The sequence below is a fragment of the Oxyura jamaicensis genome, chromosome 2, assembly GCF_011077185.1.
Source record: "Oxyura jamaicensis isolate SHBP4307 breed ruddy duck chromosome 2, BPBGC_Ojam_1.0, whole genome shotgun sequence".
Classification (NCBI taxonomy): Eukaryota; Metazoa; Chordata; class Aves; order Anseriformes; family Anatidae; genus Oxyura; species Oxyura jamaicensis.
This window is the reverse complement of record NC_048894.1, coordinates 55,120,166-55,140,858: the sequence shown is the minus strand read 5'-3', so window position 1 is coordinate 55,140,858 and position 20,693 is coordinate 55,120,166. Positions and strand designations below refer to the sequence as shown.

General features: G+C 38.2%; 1 protein-coding gene across 3 annotated transcripts in view; it reads left to right on the top strand.

Annotated features, from left to right (window-relative positions):
• The window catches only part of RAMP3 (receptor activity modifying protein 3), a 52,277-nt gene that overhangs the window by 13,485 nt on the left and 18,099 nt on the right, over positions 1-20,693 (top strand). The window contains exons 2-4 of one of the 3 annotated variants that reach the window (XM_035318525.1): positions 5,126-5,170; positions 7,029-7,161; positions 19,929-20,082. In XM_035318525.1, the coding sequence (XP_035174416.1) occupies positions 5,126-5,170; positions 7,029-7,161; positions 19,929-20,049 (299 nt within the window). In that variant the 3' untranslated portion in view covers positions 20,050-20,082. Of the gene's footprint in view, positions 1-5,125; positions 5,171-7,028; positions 7,162-19,928; positions 20,083-20,693 lie in introns of those variants that run through there. The other 2 variants (XM_035318524.1, XM_035318523.1) reach the window with 2 other exon arrangements.

The following is a 20,693-nucleotide window of genomic DNA, read 5'->3' as shown; positions in this document are numbered from 1 at the left end:
CTCTTGCTGTCAGGTACATGTTTCTGCCCTCGGAGCTCCATAGCCATATTATAACTACGTGTACTTCTGCCCTTCCTTCCAGCACTGTGCTTGAGCTGGCATTACAAACCTGTGTGCTCTAACACAATGCAAAATTGGAATAGAGAGGCGCATGTTCCTCTGCCTTTAGAAAATGCGTACTGTTGATAGTTGGCTGAAGGTAGGTATGGAGGTTATACAGGGAAGGTATATTTGACAAAATGTATTTGAAGGTTTGTCTTACAGTCCTCTTATCCAAAGGTTGTCATTAGGAAACTATTTTTTTTTTTCTCCCAAGACTCCCCATCACCACAGAAAGTTGTGGTAAAGTGAGGGGTGAGATAAAAGTGGATCCAAAGTTGCTCCAGACATGAACTGGCTCCTTCTGTCAGCCCAGGAGGGTTCAGGTGTAGGATCGTCATAAGCTTTCCCATCAAGTTTCAGGACTGCTCAGCCTCTTCATAATCTGAGGTGTCTTGAACACATACATTTGAAAATTCTCCCATACAGCGCTTGTAGAGAGCTCTTTGGAAGGCAGACACATGACATTTATGTTAGCTTACCTTTTCCTTTTGTATTTATACAGACTCTAGTGCAGTGATGTTCTTGAGCTCATAAATGCCCATGACAACAGATAAAGGAATCCTACCCAAGCTGTAGCCAGTATTTTTGTGGTGCAATAGGGTACTTGATGACACTGTGTCAGAGCATAGGTGAAGTTATTTCCACATTATTTTTTATTAGATTAGATACCCTAAAGTGTTTGTGCATTCATGCAAGAAAACTTGTAACAGCATAACTTCGGGTTTAAATAAAAGATTGGTGAATTTACTGGCTATGCAACAGGTAACTTTATGTAACATTGAAATAAATACCTGGAAGAACTTTGGTACAGTTCTGTGAGGTTGATATGCTCAGTATTTAAAATTAGATTTATAAAATAAATGTGAGCAATTAGATTTGATCAATTTGACAAAATCATATTAATAGAATTTTCAAGTCTCTTCTGCATCTCCAACAACTTACAGGTGCATGACTGAAGAGCAACAGATGTCATTTCAAACTGTGGTTTTAATTGCTGTTATGAACTGCGTGTCAGAGCAGTTCTTACACAGTAATGTGCTGCTATCGATAAGATTCTGGAGAAAGGTAGATGATTGTTTAGTGGGTAACTTCCAATATTGGTCTGATGTCCAGAAATGTAGTTACAAATTATATGATGGTGACTGTCAGGATACTCTTTAAAGAAGTAAGTGGGGTATTGATTTGAGGTTCAACTTGAAGTCATTTATTTTTTATTTTTTATTTTGTTGTGAAAAACATGATAGAGAAGAAATACATTTATGGATCAGACCACAGAAATTTCAAAAATTTCAAAGCTGATTGCATCCCAGGCACCATATGCATAGTATTACACTGCTGTAATTGCTGGTGAAAAACTGCACAGTGGTCAGATGAAACAATAATTACTTCATGTCTATTTTGAAGAAGTATTGGAGCCTCTCAAAAATAGTACTGTCTATCTTGTCAGTAGTTGCAGCATTCACAAGAAATGTTAAGCAAGGGAAAATAATATTCTAACATTTCCTTCTTATATACTTATACAAGGTCTTCAAAATTATTACTACCAAGTGATTAGTGGAAGATGCAGTAGGATGTACACACAGCAATCAAAAGGTTGTTTCTGATCTATGAAATTGTTGTGATGTAAAGGCTATAAGCCTCTGAGAAAAAAATAGCAGTGAATAATAACAGTATATTAGAAAAATAAACATAAAGAACTATTTATCTATCTCACAGCAAATCAAGTTTCTATACTTGAAACATTATAGACCAGTTTCTCTCTTATGTATCTGTTGTAGTTTAACCTGGCCGGCAGCTAAACACCACACAGCCGTTTGCTCACCCTCCCCCCTCCCTCTCTGGGATGGGGGAGAGAAATGGGAAAGTGAAGCCTGTGAGCTGAGATTAAGATAGGAAATAATAATAATAATAATAATATGTACAAACAAGTGATGCACAATGCAATTGCTCACCACCTGCTGACCGATGCCCAGCCCAACCCCGAGCAGCCGGCCCCCCACCCTGGTCAGCCACCCCTATATATTGTTTAGCATGACGTCAGATGGTATGGAATACCCCTTTAGCCAGTTTGGGTCAGCTGTCCTGGGTCTGTCCCCTCCCAGCTCTTGCTGCACCCCCAGCCTGCCTGCTGGCAGGACAGAGTGAGAAGCTGAAAAGTCTTTGGCTTAGTGTAAGCACTGCTCTGCAACAATTAAAACATCAGTGTGTTATCAACATTAGTCTCATCCTAAATCCAAAACATAACACCCTACCAGCTACTGGGAAGAAAATTAACTCTCTCATAACTAAAACCAGGACAGTATCCTAATGGTGAATTTACATATTGCTGTGAATCCCATTCTGACTTTCTTTTTTAATGTAAAAATTGTGTCTGTTTACAGAAGGATAGTATAGATAGTAAGAGGCTGCAATACAGGTGTACAAGAATTTGAAGTAGACTGCTAATAAAAGCTTGTTAGATTTTTCTTTGGTTTTCTTATTTTCTACTACTTTATCGTTGTTTGCTTATCTTTTTCTTATGAAAGGCTCTTCAAACCTATTTTTCCTCATCTATACTTTGCTGGTTCTTTCCTTCACCTCTTTCTCTGGCTCCAAGTTGATGGTCTTGTATGATTCCACTAAAGCTAGGGGCAATCATACCTTCTATTACAGTATATGTAGAAAATAGAAGGCCATTTCTGTGATCTATTATTAACATGATTTAACATGCAGGCAACTAGTACAGTTAAACTGAATGTCCTTTTTGTTGGTTCAGGTAGGAGTGTATTGGGATGTATTTTGGCAACTGTTTATTCTGGGATTATGGCAACATCTTCTAGCAGCTGTGACCCACTCATTTTCCCATGTGTTACCTGGTAATGAGATATGATTACATCAGTCTTTCAAGAAATAAACTGAACTTCATCATTCCTAAAAAGGGCTGCCTGAAGGGTCATGTTTTTTTTGTGTGAAAATTGTCACAAACAACAAAATGTAGTCTACTGATTAAATCTTTTTCATGAGTTGAATATCCGAGAGCAAAGAAAACAATGAGGCTTGAGCACAATAGCATGTGCCAGTGTTTATTGTTGTTTTACTCTTATCTGAGTCTATGTGGACTCCTTTGGTTTAGTATAGGTGTGAAACGTCCTGTGCTACTCTGTTTTGATCAGATCAGAAGAGCAAAAAGCAAGTTCTTCAGGGACCAGGGGAATCTGTGATGAGACCACAAATCTGTGAGCCTTTATTCTGTCCTTGGACAACACGGACACATTTTCCCTTACTGGTTCTCTCTCATTGTAAATTGAGTTTCATTTACCTCACCAAGGTCTTGTGAGGATCACTGCAGCAATAACTATAAAGGATTTAGATATTAATGGCAGGAAATAATAGAGTAAGAATTGCAGGTGCAGTCTGTGGTCATCAAGGGGACCATGTATGGTAGTGCATCTAGGTTATTTCCTAAGAACGGGTGGATTTGGCTTCCTCATAGAGTGCGCACTTTAAATTTGATCTTCAGTTTTCTAGACTTGATAAAGCACATTTTCAAGTAGAGATTAAAGAAAAAAACTATGCAGGGAATCAAGTATATTTACTAGTATAATAACTAATAGCCTTGGGGAAAAAAGGGCCTTATTTATGGAAGAGATACAGCCATCAGAGTGTATAGTAATATTTCATGTGTGTGTTTAGTTGCAAAAAAAAAATAATCTGATACATGGATTCCTGCTCTTCACAGTTACAGTACATTCTGGTTCATTGGTAACTAACGTAGAGATTATTGCTTCTCTGGAATAAAAATATATTCCTGATAAGGACCTAAATTCTTCTCAGATGTATGTATGTAACAATTCACTTTTAACAGTTGAGAGCTTGGCATATTTCAGTGAAAGCAAAGAATCAATATGACTGGGACTGGTATTCTGCGACATATATCTTGGTTTATTTTATTGGAGTTACATGCTGGCTCTGAAAAAGGAGCAGGAGGCAACCATCTGTGTGAAATTACTCATTTCATTTCTGATGTAAGGTTAACACTATAAATATTTGACAGCATTTTTTTTTTTTTCAGTAGATCAAAAATAATTGAAGCCACAACCCTCTTAGCTATGTTTGTGAAATCCAAAGTGTGGCTGGTGCTGTGCTAACACAGTGGGCTTCTGTTAATTTCATCCATCTGGATGTAGTGCAAACTGCTGATCAGAAGACTCCTTTTGTTGGCATAGTCTGTTTCCTTTTGGATGCTCTTCTGACATACCTGGGTTAACATGACATCAGCATGAGATGCTTAGGGTTTTTGAACTTTTTTTTTTTTTTTCCCAAAATGCATGGCTCTTTTGTGTAAAAGGTGGAGACCATGAAACGCAGGATTACATTTCCAAATGCACAGGGAACACATTTATGATGAGGATTCATGATTTGGGTGGTGAGGCACAGGAACAGATTACCCAGAGAAGTTGTGGATGCCTCATCACTGTAAGTTTTCAAGGCCAGGTTGGATGGGGCTTTGGGCAACCTGATCTAGTGGGATGTGTCCCTGCTCATGTCAGGGGGTTGGAATTAGATGATCTTTAAGGTCCCTTCCAACCCCAAACCAATCTATGATTCTGTACTTGCTTAATTTTAATAGCAAAGGGATTTTTACGTACTTTACAGTTTAGAATGTGCAGTTGACCTCCATTTCAAGTAGATGTGTTAGCTTCTCCAGCTCTTTCATGTCAGCAGTCTCAAGAACCTAAAAAATGTTGCTGTTCCTAATTCTTTGCATTGGAAATTACAGGAAAGAGTGGTATAGACAGACACATAACAAGTCTGCATGACTCTCCCATTTGAAGGATAGATAAAAAGCAATTTAAAACATAATGTTCTCTAAGTGTTCATTTTTCCTTTCAGACTTACTCTTTAATAAAATCAAAACTAATATTTTGAATCTTCTTATATTCTGTTGAACCATAAATTATGTTCAAGTTTGCTTGTATCTGCATTAATTCTTTTAGATGATAGAATGAAGCTATCTAACTGATCTCTCTTTTCCCCCTTCTAGTTAATGGCCTAATGACGCTTGGATTAGCAGGTGAGGGATTAGCAGGTGAGCTTTACTTCTAAAATTCAAAACTTACAAATTTTTATTTTGTCAGTGACAGCCATTTGAGAAGCACTTCCATTTTATCTCATTTCAATTATTTAACCTTCAGGCATTTTTTTATAGTTGTTCTTGTCCACTGTCTGTATGAACAGAGTGTTTCAGTGTTCTGTAAAGGTCAGTCTCAATAGAGATGGTAAAATTGTAAAATTATTCATAATTTTGAATGCCTTTGGCCAGGGATTTAGACAGACTAGTATGATGTCATATTGTTACTGTCAAATCTCTCTATCAGAAATTCTCTTAGAACCCTGCAAAATACTGAAGTTCTAAAGAGAGCCAACCAAAAATACCAAGGCCATGGAAAATTCATTTTAAACACTCCATTGAGAAGGAGCTGGAGTAAATTGTTGGTATACATTATGTAATGGAGAAGAAACTTGTATTCTGTTTGATTTATAGGATTATAAATCAAGTGATAACTGGCAGTATACATTTTCCTGCCAGGGAAGTCTGAATTGCCTCACGTTTGTCCAAGCATCAATGAAGGATTTAAGCTGTCAGACATAAAACTATCATATCTGATTTTGAATTCTGTCCAGCTTTAATATTCATCTGCACATCTAGCATTGCAGAGTATAATTTACAACTGCTGCAGCTGCCAGATGAATTTGTGGGAATGCTTAAATAAAAAGGTTCATAGTATCATGTTAACTTCCAGAGGATAAAATTACACTCCTCTTATTTCATAATTGTCACCATTTTTGTCACTATTGATTAATTGTAGATCTGATTTTTTTCTGACATTGACAAAGGCTTAGTGTCAGCCATGAGAGCTATGCCAGTCTGATGTGCTGAAGGAGGTATGAAGGAGGGTTTATTCAGATGGCCCCAATTAGTCATCTATACACCTGGAGATGTTTGTGGCTAGTATGAAACAGTAGGCTTAGGGTCTCAGGTTTAGAACAGGCTGTCTAGTTATGAGTGTGCTGTTGTTTGAAAGTTTGTTTTCATGCTTTCAACAGATATGATAGCTGTCTCTTGATTTACACATGAAATTAGTGACTCGGTGACTTCACCATCTGAAGTAAGCTGTGATAGCTTGAGTTAAATCAAAAGGAGCTCCTGTCTGGGCTCTGAAGGAGTCGTCATCTTCATGACGGGGACACGTAACATGCACTTGAGGCTGTTTTACAGTCACATATCCCATTTTGAATGGAGATGTTTGAGTTGCTGATTGACAGGTTAGTCTTCATATGAAGTATGAAACCAATCATCTAGCCTCAGTAATTTTGGACTAAATAGTAAGCAACAGTACACTGTTGAGAGTGAGGGCTGTGTCTGACTTCTCTTTAAGTGAAGACTTGCATACTTCACCTGACTGTATTTGGCCAACACAACATAAAATTAGAACAGAATTAGAAAAGAGGGAGAAGTTGGGAGAAACTGATTATCGTTGTGAAATGTCCTGACAGCCTTAAGTTACTAGTATTTGTTATTTATGTAACAACTGTGAATGAAGTAACTGAAGCTGAGGAAAGAGATAATGAAAATGAAAACCATAAAGCAGTACTTCGTTGTCTAGTAGGCAGCAAGTAATATTCCTTTTTCATGGAAGAAGGTAGGATTTCAGGTTTTCTGGAGCAGCAGAGGATGAAGTAGGAAAAAACCCCACCAGTTCTTTTCAGCAATGATGGGATCCTACTTTTAAAGTAACTAATACAAGGAAAAGAAGTGGAATGTTAGGTTTAGGTTTCCAACAGAAAGAGGCAAGCAGAATTATTTGAAGGAGTTTGCAAATTATGTGTTCATGCTTCTTCTATTTCAATATTTGACATTTAAGGTGCTTTCTTATCTTACCTAGGTGCACATCAACAGACTAAACTCTGCAATGAATCTCTCATGTTAGAAAAGTTGCCTGCCTGTGGAAAATTCTTTGAAGACATGATGAAGAAAGTGGACTCCAAAAAATGGTGCAACCTGACAGAATTTATCATGTAAGAATTAGAGTTTTGATAGTTCTCACTATACAACAATATTTGTCCTTAAGACCAAACAAACAAAAAACCCTGATGATCTCAAATACCTAGAACAGTGAACAGCATTATAAGCATTATACCTATTAAGGATGTGCAAGTTCTCTAAAATTGAATAGTTTGGACATCTCTATTTTATTGCTCACATATAACAGGCTAGGCTTGCCAAATTTGGGTAGTTCTTTTCAGGAAAAAGTTCTACTCTACTCAACATAAATTATATTGAAGTCAGTGAAAGGTGTTTTTGCCTTAGCCATTCACTTGCTTTCATGTTATCATTCAGTTACGACACCAGTGAAAATTCATGATAATGCTTCATGAAGGAATAATTCCACTAATACGCCTTCTTCAGCTTTTTATGTCAGAGCACCTTTCACAACAATTTATGTTTGGTGCTGGATAGCTTTGTCACATAATGGAAGCCAGGATTTATCACTATCCCTAATGCATGTAAAATACTTATGTTCCAGATAAATTAAAATCCTCCTGTATTTGGTTCCCACTTGCATAGAGCTAAGTTGTAGCTCCTAAGTCCCTGAAATGTGGTCCCATGAACACAGGTAGACCCATTTAACTCGAATGTGCATAATAGAACACATTACTGAAAACTAACCAGTAAGTTAATCAACACTAGCTGGTATTATTTTTAACTCAGACAGTTGTTTTTATGTTTACTTTATATTTCATTACATTTTAGACAAATGTTACTTAAATCCTTTTTTTTTTTCTTTTAATTACTAAAGCAATGTACTTTTAAAATCATGCAAGCCTGTTTTCCTCTGTGCAGTTCCCTCTTCTGATTTCCTTCTCAGTAAGATGACAGTAACATTTCTTTGTACACCAATTCAGAAATCCACCTCTTGTATGAAACTATCCTGTCCAAATGTAAAATGATGTGTTGTATTGAAACTGCTGCAGTTTGTTTCTATGCCTCCCAGATAGCATGAAGAGTGAGTGTATTTTGTTTGACTGACCATAGTACTGCAAGACTGACAGCAGTGAGGTTATCTTTGTTTCTGTTTTGTAGTTGCTGGAGCTATTTAAACATCTCTCTACATAGCTGCACACTTCAAACTCTATGCTGTAGGAGACTCACAGGGCTTGTGTAATTTGTGGCATTTTTGGCTTTGTGGAGCATCAGCTTCTTCGATGCATGTCTGCTCATGCATAATGCTTGGTTTTCGGAAGCGCTAAGTACCCTTTACACCAACTGAAATCAGAGAAAACTGCAGGTGTTCAGCACTTCAGAAAATGAGATTCGAATGAATTAGCTCTGGTGTGATACAAGATAGCCTAAAGCAGAACATCTTACCGGATTTGAAACTGCACTGGTGCTTTTTTGAGTGCTGCTCTTGAGGCAGGGTAGTCACAAGGTAGCTGCTGCCACATCTGCCCCAGCTACATTCTCGTCTCATTTGGTCTCTGATCTTTTCTCCTATTTAGTATCACCTTATGTGTATTATGCAAGATTTTAACCAGCTGATAGACCTGATAGGTAATGAAATGTACTTCAGTGCTACGTGCAGTTCCCTATATTTCCCTACCACTGATATCCATGTTGAGATGTTCCACCTGTTGACAGTACTTCATAATTTAATCTTACAACTTAGATGTTTTTCCCTTAGGACTTTTATTTCATAGAATCATAGAATCCTAGAATATTCCAAGTTGGAAGGGACCCATAAGGATCATCAAGTCCAACTCCTTGCACCGCACAGGTCTACCCAAAAGTTTAGACCATGTGACTTAGTGCACAGTCCATACATTTCTTAAATTCATACAGGCTTGGTGCAGTGACTACTTTACTGGGGAGCTTGTTACAGTGCCCAACCACCCTCTCGGTGAGAAATCTCCTCCTGATATCTAGTCTGAACTTCCCCTGCCTCAGCCCCACCCCATTCCCGCGGGTCCTATCACTGGTGTTTATGGAGAACAGGTCACCCCCCTCTCCACTCCCCCTCGCGAGGAAGTTGTAGACCGCAATGAGGTCCCCCCTCAGCCTCCTCTTCTCCAGGCTGAACAGGCCCAGTGACCTCAGCCACTCTTCATACGTCATCCCCTCCAGGCCCTTCACCATCTTCGTCGCCCTCCTCTGGACACTCTCCAACAGTTTAATGTCCTTTTTGTACTGTGGTGCCCAGACCTGCACACAGTAGTCAAGGTGAGGCCGCACCAGCGCAGAGTAGAGCGGGATGATCACTTCACTTGCCCTACTAGCGATGCTGTGCTTGATGCACCCCAGGACACGGTTGGCCCTCCTGGCTGCCAGGGCACACTGCTGGCAACATGCTGTCAACTGGCTGTCAACCACGACCCCCAGATCCCTCTCTGTGGGGCTGCACTCCAGCGTCTTGTCACCACTGTTGCACACAGTGGATGACTTTACAACCTTTCAGCCTTTTAAAGGGTAAAGTGTTAAAGCTCATGGCATTGGAGTGAAAGATGCATTCATGAATTTCCCCTCTAACTGTGGGAAAGAGCACCAGGAGGTAAAGGAAGTAGCCCTTCTTGGTCAGCTAGCACAAATTGCATTTAAATCTGCCAAAGGCATCTGTATACAAAGAAGAAGTCTTGCAATACAGGTACTGCAAATACAAATACCTCTATGTTATAGAGCAATAATTTTAATTTTGCAACTCATAGAATTACAGAGTGAGTTGGGTTGTACTCATCTAAGTAAAAAGGTAATTTTACTTATTTTGAAGAAAGCACTGTAGTTTTGCCCTGTTTGATCTCCTTTACAAATTACGAAACAGAGTTCTTTGGTGATATCTTGTTCATATCGGTAAGTATCCTTAACTAATGGGATTAATTGCAGGAGAGAAGAGTACTTACAGGAGTCAAAGTATTTGACTGCCTTTAATGCAGGTGAAAAAGCAGGCAGCTTTTTACACACTTTGTGCTAAAATTTCTTCAAGAGTTTAAGTATTCTGGTGCAAGATTTTTCCAAGGTTTGGAGGTGATTGATGTTTCTGAATTCTCCTGACATTCAATTAGTTAAGAACCCTTTGATAGGGTTAAAAATGCCTTTGTTCTTTGTGATAGTGCTTCCCCTTTGGTGTTATTTTCATTGCCTTTACGAGAAAATTCCTGCTGTTTTTTTCCTGAAATTACCTGTCAGTCTGAAGCTTTCCTCATTTTTCCTCATATGCAGCACTGGAAGAAGAATGCCATCAATTAATCTGCATTATTTCACAGCTTGGCCAAACAGTCATGAGAGAGATTTCAGTGACTTCAATTTGCTGTCACTTAATTTTAGTGCAAGATTTTCTGACAGCTCTCTTACTTATTTCCCAATTTAATTCTTAACAAACTTGTATTCTTTAAAAACCACACTTTTGGCTAGTTTTAAGCAGACGATGCTGTCATGTATGGCAACTGGTACTGGAAAACAAAATGGGACTTTTAATCTCTGAAGCTGATCCTGATCTTGCTGAAAATGTATAGCAATCAACATATCAACTGCAAAATATCAAGATACCAAGTAACACTTTACAGAAGCACTTCCTGGTAAAATTTTCCCCCTCAGTTTTTTTTTTTTTTTTTTTTTTTTTTTTTCTTCTGTGAGGATTCATACAGAAATCAGGATACACATTCTCTGGGTCAGATTGTCAAAAGTTTTTGAAAGCTTAAATATAATAAGGGTCCAAGTGGGGTTTTCAAATATTTTCAAATTGTTCAGACACATGGGTTTCAATGGTTCATGTTTGGACACTGGAATATGGAAGGCAACCAGAAAATAGAAAAGTAACCCCCCACGCCCCTTTTATTTAAAAAAAAAAAAAAAAAAAAGGCTGGAGACCTTCACTAACAAAAGGGAAGGGGATCAGTCATTCACAGTTTTGTTGGTGCTTTTATGTTATTCAGAAATAGCTCTTAAGATAAAAATACGACTAGGTAGTTAAAATGGCAGGGAATTATGCAACTGAACAATCTGTTTGATTGGCTGCTTTGGTAACAAACACCATACAAATGTAGGAAATACAGATCTACATGGCATGTCAATGCTAAAAACTTTAGTAGCAATTTATACTGAAAAGTGACATATATAAAGAGCTTCGATTAATTAGAAGCTTTTACTTAGTGTATGGTATCAAGCTTTGCTAGATTAATACGTGCTATTGGTTAATCCTGCACCGCATTTCTTAAAGAGAAAGAGTTGTACTACCTTTTTTCACAAGGACGCATCCAGTATCTTGATTCAAAGAGAACATACACTAAAAAAACCTGTCCAAAATAAATGGTATTGTAGCACAGTCCTGTCACCTTTCCTGATTTTACATCATAGTCATCTCTAGAAATTAATATGTTTAGTGATACTGATAGGGCTAATGGCATTTACATACTCATGTCATTTACATACTCCTTTTGTTGACAGATCACCAGGCACCTCTGTTCAGAACTATGTGGATTTCCCATTGATTTGGGCTTGTTTATTTTTTTCTGCAATGAAAAGACTAAAAATACAGAGAAATAAATAATCAAGGGATCACTCCTGGAAAAGTGAAGATGGCCACAATGTAGCTATTTAGGCATAAGCCATCTCCTTTCTCTAATTCAGCTGTTAGAGTTATGTTAATTTTATTGAGCTGCCAGAAGTATCCCTTTTTAGGCCAAAGATGCAAGTTGTATTTTGGAGACACTGAGAAGCAAATGTCACTAAAGAGTGCAATCCTATAACCATCTTTTAAGTAAATATATTGGGAAATAAAAAAGAGGGCAGGATGCTGCATGATTCTGGACAGTGAAAGATATAGTGAAGAGAGTATCCTTATGTTTCCCATTAGAGCTGACCAATTTCTCCGATGTAATTAGGGACAGTGGTGACAGATGAGTCCAGAAAATGATCTTCCTTCAAAGAAATTCCTTTCAGCAAAGACAAATGGATGCCTACTTGTTTTGTATGTGTCTTTTGCTGCACAGTTAGTCATCTTGTATCCTTACACATCTTGTCACTCCAACAATCCTCCCTTAAACTGAATTTCCAGAGAAGCATGGCAAATTGGAGTTCTAAGGAGCACATCCTAAAACTAATTTCTCATGGATAAAAAAGAAAACTATGGAGTGCTTTTTTTTCCAGCTGAATCAGTAAATGAAATAACAATTCATAAGTTAATATCCAAAAGACAGTGTTGTTATGAATTTCCCAGTGCTTGAATCTGCTGACCCCTCCCTGAGGGGACAGACCAGCCTCAGTAACATTTATTTGGTATTGGACTGAAATTGAGAAATAAAGGATTTGATTGTTATCTGTATTCTGTGTTAGTTATGTGTCATCTATTTCAGTGTAAGGCATTCTGTTATCTGAAGGCTATATTACTGTTGCAACAGTCATCTTGTTGCAGTAGTACCTGTTTCCCTGGGAGCTCCCAGCCAATCGTTCTGTGTTTGCCAGCAGTGGATTAAAAGGCTAGGAATGAAACAGCAATTTATGTTTTGGAAGAGAGTTCTGACAGTGTAGTATATATAAGGAGAATGTCTTTTTTTTTTTTTTTTAATAAATTATAAATATATATATATTATTTATTTCAGTGAAATAATTAATTGCAACAGACTTGTTCCTGCTGTTCCTATGTTTCTTTTGACCCCATCATGTCTGTCTATGACCTAGAGAGCCCCTCAGTTTTTCTGAGACATGGTACTGTTTTATGGCACCTGGAAGATGCTACAATTCTGATGTTTCCAAAGTTTTAAATTTGAGTCCTTAGCAGAAGAGGAGATGGAAAAATCTGTCTTTAGCTACATGTCCAAAGCTGACACATTGCAAGTAAACATGTACCTGATGCAATTCTATGCTTTGGCATGAGCATGGTCTAAGGTCCATCCCCACCCTGATCAATTGCTTTCTTTTCAATACACCCTCAGTGTAGTTTTCTGAGAACCCTTTACATCAGAAATGAATTGCATTAACAGAAGCAATAGGCTTCATTCCTACTGAAATTTACTAAGAAGATCCACCCATGTTCTGTACAAATGTTTAAGATTTGAAAAAGGAATTAAGGAAAAAATATGCATATGACTAGAGCCAAACTTGATCTAATCTTCTGAAAAAATAATCCTAAAGCTGTTGCTCAATTTTAAAGTTAACATAAATTTTGCCTATTCAAGTTTGAATTATAGAAGTGACTAGTTTGCAAAGAAACATAGTCAAATATTAAAAGAAAGCCAGTTGACATTAATATCAATGGGAAAACAAACTGTAGAAGGAAACAGGATGATATTATATGCCCCCAGTTCTCAAATCTTTGAGCTAATAAACTTTCTTGACTGAAGTGGGGTAAAAGCCCTCCAAACGGAGTTATTTTCTTGGTCACTTGTGAGTTTTCTTCATCTTTCCTATTGACTGCTGCAAGAAGTCTCATCCAGATGCTGACTGGTGATCACATCCAGCTGCTCATGTCAAAACATCTGTAGAAGAGGAATATGATGTGAAAATCTTAGAAAATCATTGGATTTGTTTTGCAGCTAAGGTGAGGGACTGATTCAAGGGAGCTAATTCTTTTTCACAATAACATATACTTAGAAAGTGGATACCTGTGGTGGTTTTACCGTGCTAGGCAGTTGAACACCACAACCGCTCTCTCACTCCCCCTCCTCAGATGAGGAGGGGAAGAAGTAAAGGAAAGAACAACTCACGGGTTGAGATAAGGATGATTTAATTAAAAAGGGGAAATATATATATATATATATATAATTAAGGAAATATTATTATTAATTAAACAATTCAACTAAAGGGAAAAAAGGGAAAGGGGAAAAGGGAGGGGGAAAGGGAATAACTAAACAAAACAAGTAAAGGCTATGTGGAAGTGCAGAGGAAATAAATTACTCTCTACTTCCCACAAATGAGCGATGCTTGACCACGTCCTTGAAGCAGGGCCTCAACGCACGTAGCCAGTGTTTGGGAGGAGGACAGACGTTTTCGCAACGAGAGCCCACCCCTCCCCTCTTCTTCCTTTTTCCACCTTTTATTGCTGAGTGTGACATCATATGGTATGGAATATCCCTTTGGTTGGTTTAGGTCAGCTGCCCTGCTGATGTTTCTTTCTCACTTTTTGTCCACCCCCTAGGAGGGTCAGAGAGAGTCCTGATGCTGTGCCAGCACTTCTCAGCAGCAGACACAACACTGGTGTGATACCACTGCTGTTCTAGCTACAAGTGCAGAGCGCAGCACTGTATGGGCTGCTGCAGGGAAAGTTAACATCCCAGCCAGACACAATACAATACCTTAGGCTCATTCTTTTCAGCATTATCAGAGTAAAAACTTCGGAATTCTGCATTTGTATTTCTCACATAAAAGATGGGAAAGAACAAAAATGACTGGTAAAGCAGGAGTATACTGTAAGTAAAGACCAACTTTTTGAAACGCTGAGTGCACGTCTTTGGTGTGAGTACTGGCTCTTGCTCTGGTATAGACCTGGTTACCTACATACCTACCTCTAACACTGGCAGGGCACTCCTGAATGAGGAGAGCCAGTTATTAGGAAACACTGGCTGCATGGTCCTGAGGTAGAAGTGGGGATTCCTGGAGCTGAACCTTTGAGCATCCAGCATATGTGTGATTTTAGATCCAGAATAGTACTGATTTAAAGGGAGTACCACTCTTCCTCAATTGTGATGTTTAGGGCTATTTGTGCATTTTTGTGTCAGGATTTATATCTCAGTAGACACATTAATACAGTGGTTATGGTTTATTTTATACAAATTCATGCTGAAATGCTGCAAATCACAGATGTGCTTGCACAGCAAAAGTTCACTGTATTGTTGCTGGGTCCCTGGATCATCTTCTGCAATGTTTTTGAGTAACACTCTATGTCTGAAAAGAATTCTCTTATTTCCCTGAAGATTTATTGGGAAGAGAACCAAAATTCCTTATTTAGCCTGCTGTAACACTTCCCAGTTTTGTCATCCCATATTTCATAGAAGAAAATACTCTTCCTCAGATTACTGTCTCTGTGGAGGAAGGTTAAAGAAACCTGCAGTTTATGTGACCTCTTATTATATGTAGTTTATTTACCTTTAAATGTTTGGTGCTCTGGCATAGAAAGGAGTGTTGTGGTACAGTGCTATTTTGCTTTTTAATAGGGTGGTCTTCCTTCAGGCTTCCTCTATAGACATAGTTGCTGCGTTTTGTTTTTTTTTTTTGAGCTCTCAGTGAAATGCAGATAACAATGGTATTTCATCTGTTCTCCCCATGTATTTCTTTTTTGCCTCTTTAGACAACAAAACTTAAAATATTTTTATATGAAAAAATCATTCTAAAACCTCCTAGAGGTCATGGCAGCAGAGGCAAAACCAGGCTGGTAGTAATTGCCCCAATAACCTTTTATGTTCCTTTTGGGACTCATGCCTTTCTTATCAAAAGCAAAGAAAGTAGTTTATGAATTATAGAATCATTAAGGTTGGAAAAGACCTCCAAGATCCTCTGGTCCAACCATCCCCCTACCACCAATGTCACCCACTAAACTGTATCCCTAAGTACCACATCCAACCTTTCCTTAAACACCCCAGGGATAGTGACTCCAACACCTCCCTGCGCAACCCGTTCCACTGCCTGACTACTCTTTCTGAGAATAAATGTCTGCTAATTTCTAACCTGAACCTCCCCTGGCACAACTTGAGGCCATACCCTCTAGTCCTATCACTAGTTACTTGTGAGAAGAGGCCGACCCCCAGCTCCCCACACTTTCCTTTCAGGTAGTTGTAGAGAGCAATAAGGACTCCCCTGAGCCTCCTCTTCTCCAGACTAAACAACCCCAGCTCCCTCAGCCGCTCCTCATAGGACTTGTGTTCCAGGCCTTTCACCAGCTCCAGGGGCACGCTCCAGGGACACGCTCCAGGGCCTTGATGTCTTTCTTGTAGTGAGTGCCCCAAAACTGAACACAGCACTTGAAGTGTGGCCTCACCAGAGCAGAGTACAGGGGGTCACCTCCCTGAGCCTGCTAGCTATACTATTCCTGACACAAGCCAGTATGCCATTGGCCTTCTTGGCCACCTGGGCACACAAGGCCACGCACAAATTAGTTAGGTGCCAACCAGTAAAATAATGGAAAGGGCTATCACATCTGAGCAGTTGTGTTGTTGTCTTGCTGGTAGCTGAAAATTTTTCATTGCAAAAATAGTAATCTATTATTAAAAAAAATATAAATAAAAAAAAACCCTACAGTTTATAAAATCTCAGTAGACTGCCAGATGCCGGTCTGTGCTGAAAATGTGTGTGTTCACCTGCTGTTTTTGATCAGCTCTAAATCTGAAGGTAATGCAAAGGCACAGCTTTACCCTGAATAAGGCTATATTAGAACATCTTTAAGACGAACTGCATTTCAGGTGAATCTCCATTACTTCCATATAAAAGATACTTGCTTTGTTTATATTGTGTAGGTAAGATTATATCCTGATGAATGTGAATAAAGTGGTTAGTTTGAATTCAGAGATCAGGATTCCTTATTATGCAAGAATATTTATTACTGCATAACTGCTTTCCTCCTGATAGATGCAGTGGCTGAAATATGGTTTCTTAACACAGTTATAAATTTCTTCCTTCACTGCATAGGAAAGGGAAAGACTGTTAATACAAGTCATGGCAGTGAAAATGAATCTAGGTTTGATAATTCCAGATTAGAGGTTTTTTCTCTCTTTAGTATAAAGCTATGGCAATGTGCTCCTATATCAGTCTTCTGTGGCCACCTTACAAGGTCATGAAGAGCATTTAAAAACATCACTTTTTTAATGAACTATTCTAAGTATGACATCTGAATTTTAAGAATTTATTAAGGAAACTGGCATTTATGAATGCTGTGAAAACCTTGCTGATGGTTTTGCTTATAAATCCAAAGCCATGACTGGGCTGCAGCATGCTGTAGAAATAGCAATAAAATCATAGAATCTGGTTGGAAAAGGCCTTCATGATCATCACATTAAACCTTCAACTGATTCCCATCACTAACATCCACACATCATTTAAATACCTCCAGATATGGGGACTCCACCACTTCCCTGGGCAACCCATTCCAATGCTTGCCCAACCTCTCTGTGAAGAAGTTCCTCCTAATCTAAACCTCTGGTGCAATTTGAGACTATGTTCACTAGCAAAGTGTTATTTTTTTAATTTGATGTGATTTCTTGGGTTTTCCAGTTCTGGACACAGAAAATCTTACTTTTTGCAAAGACAACCTCTCTTTGAAGAGCTTCTTTGAAACAGATAAATGGGTTGAATGAAACAGTATAAGGACAAATTGACCAGTTCGGGAGGCTGCACAAAATTCCACGAGTTCAGATGAGATGAACCAAAATAATCTTATTTGTTACATATATACCACAATATATGTTAAAATTGCAGTCTACAAAAGCTTCAGTTCAGCGATGCCACTACTGAGGAATGGGTAAAAGATAAAATAATTGGATTTTTTTTTTTTTTTTTTTTTTTTCTATCTAGGATAACTGTTTCTTTCTTGTTAAACCACTGGAGACTCTAAGAGCTGAGACCTTCCTGTTCATCATTTTACAGAGACTTTTGCAAATCTTTGTGATTGGTTTAACAATCTATTAAGAAAAGAGAAGGATATTCTGAGCCTGCTACTATGTACAGAAAAAAAAAAAAAGACATTTTAATTACCAATAGTTGAAAAACTCATCAATTTTTAATGTCAGATTTCAAGTTTTCAGTTTCACTTTTTCAAGTGCTTCTTCAACATGTTTTCACATTGGTTACGTTTATTTGCCATGACTCGGTGTTTTAAAAAAGAATGAAATCTGGCACTTGTCATTTACCAAAAGGTCACCAGTATAAATATTGGTAATTTCTTCTTAAAGTTAGCAAGGCTGCTGTGACTTAAATTGATCTGATCATACAATTCTGTGATTCTATACTTGTCCCACCTTGTGCATGCAAGTTACCAGCCATTAGTCAGATGAATCCACTGTGGCACAGATCAATCTGAGTCACAGTAGCCTTGCTAAAATGTTGTAACTGGTGGTCTTAACTTCACCACTGTTAAAAACTCTGTCTGAACAATGCTTACTTTACCAAATCATTTAACAAATAGTTTAATATATAAGAATATAATGATCCTAATGATTAAAGTCACTTGGAGGAAATAAGCAATTTAGAAGTGATGTTGGAAACCAATCCCCACTTAAATCTTATGATTGTCAGCTGATAAGTCCTTTCAACATCGTTCATGCTATATTTGAATTTTACTGTGACAAGATCATAGAATCATAGAATAGTTTGGGTTGGAAGAGACCTTAAAGATCATCTAATTCCAACCCCCTGCCATGGGCAGGGACACCTCCCACTAGATCAGGTTGCTCAAATTCCCATCCAGCCTGGCCTTAAACAATTCCAGGGATGGGGCATCCACAGCTTCTCTGGGCAACCTGTTCCAGTGCGTCACCACCCTCTGAGTAAAGATTTTGTTCCTAATATCTAATCTACATCTACCCTCTTTTAGTTTAAAACTGTTACATCTTGTCCTATTACTGTAGTCCCTGCTAAAAAGTTGCTCTGTATCTTTTTTATAAGTCCCCTTTAAGCACTTGAAGGCTGCAATAAGGTCTCCCTGGGGCCTTCTCTTCTTTAGGCTAAACAACTCCAAGTCCCTCCTCCTGTCTTCATAGGAGAGGTGCTCCAGCTTTCTAATCATCTTTATGGCCCTCCTCTGTACCCATTCAAACAAGTCCGTGTCTTTCTTATGCTGTGGGCCCTGTAACTGAATTCAGTACCAGTGGGGGGGGGTCTCAAAAGGGCAGAGCAGAAGGGGAGAATAACCTCCCTTGATCTGATACATACATACATATATATATATACATATTTTTTTTCTGTGCATCCATTGAAGGGATGGGATATGATTGATGATTGAATCATATCCCATTGATGGGATATGATTGGCATTCTGGGCTGCAAGCTCCTGTTCAGTTTTTTATCCACCAGTACCCCTGAGTCCTTCTCCACAGGGTTGCTCTCAATGCACTCATTGCCCAGCCTATATTAATGTTTGGAATTGACCTGACCCAGGTGCAGGACTTTGCACGTGGCCTCTTGAATTTCATTAGGTTCATATGGGACAGCTTCTTCAGGCTGTCAAAATCCCTCGGGATGGCATCCCTTCATTCTAACATGGCAACAGCACCACTCAGCTTGGTTTAATCTGCAAACTTATGTGGGTGCAGTCAGTTCCACTGTCCATATCATCTACAAAGATGTTGAATAATACAGGTCCCAGTACAGACCCTTGAGGCACACCAGTCATCCCTGGTCTCTACCTGGACATCAAGATGTTGTCCACAGAGTTTTGAATGTGACCATCCAGCCAATTTCTTATCCACTGAGTGGTCCATCTATCAAATCCTTGTCACTCCATTTTGTAGACAAGGGTGTTGTGTGGGACAGTATCAAAAGCCTTACACTTACCCAGGTAGATAGCAAAAATGTTGAATACCTCAACCTTCTCCGTGTCAATTTTAGACAGTAATCAATAACAGAAAACAATCTCCATCTGGATCTTATTATTAAAGGTAGCATTTCAATATAAGCAATTTGTATAAATTTGTCTAAAGTTCTTTGGTGGTAAAATAATGTGGCATAACCAATAGACTGATATCAGTTATTCAATACAAATGTTAATCATAGTATGATTTTAGAGACAATTAATATGCAAAAGAATAAAAATATGTTATGAAAATGAATACTTGGTACAAACATTTGTGGTTCTTCTGTTTTCTTTTGCAAGACAGTTTCTACATTTTTGTTTTTCAAATGGATCCACCATGAATAATAGCAATAAGATTAACTCAGCAGAGGCAAAATCTGGATTTTCTTACTTCATGCTAAATGTGGTATTAGTCATGTAGCAATCTGCTGACAGAACAACGAGGTATGAATTAACAGTATCCATTTATTCTGTATTCAGGGTCTTGTTTCAATTACAGACTTTCATTACATAACAATACTTAAAAAAAAAAAAAAAAAGTATTGTACGTGGTTAATTGACAAGGTTCTGGCTTTTCTGTTCACCCTTGCAAAATGGTATGTAATTCAATGTTGGAAAGTAGTTCCAAGACAAGAAATGCTGTGTTCTGCACTCTTAAAGAGATCAGTCACCTTTTCCAGCCTATGGAATAATTTGCAAAGGGCAAACAGATGTGTTACTAGCTCCATTGATTATCTTGATGGCAATGTATAAAATGACTATAGTCACTAGGAAAAATGATACCCCAGAGATACAGCAGCTTTGTAAAACTGAGGATTTTCTTCTATGGTAATAGCTGAATATATAAGGGGTGGAAAGAACAAAAGTTTCCAAGGCATAGTGGATAGGTGAACAATTAAAAGTACCATTCTTTTCAGCTTTCAAGAAACCAATGTTTTACATTTCTCTGGCGTATACAGATCTCCTTCACACATTTCACTGACTGCTAAAGTTGCCCATTTCATATTAAGGTGATTAACATTTCATAACATAGACATGTTTTAAGAGGAAGAAATGTTAAAACAA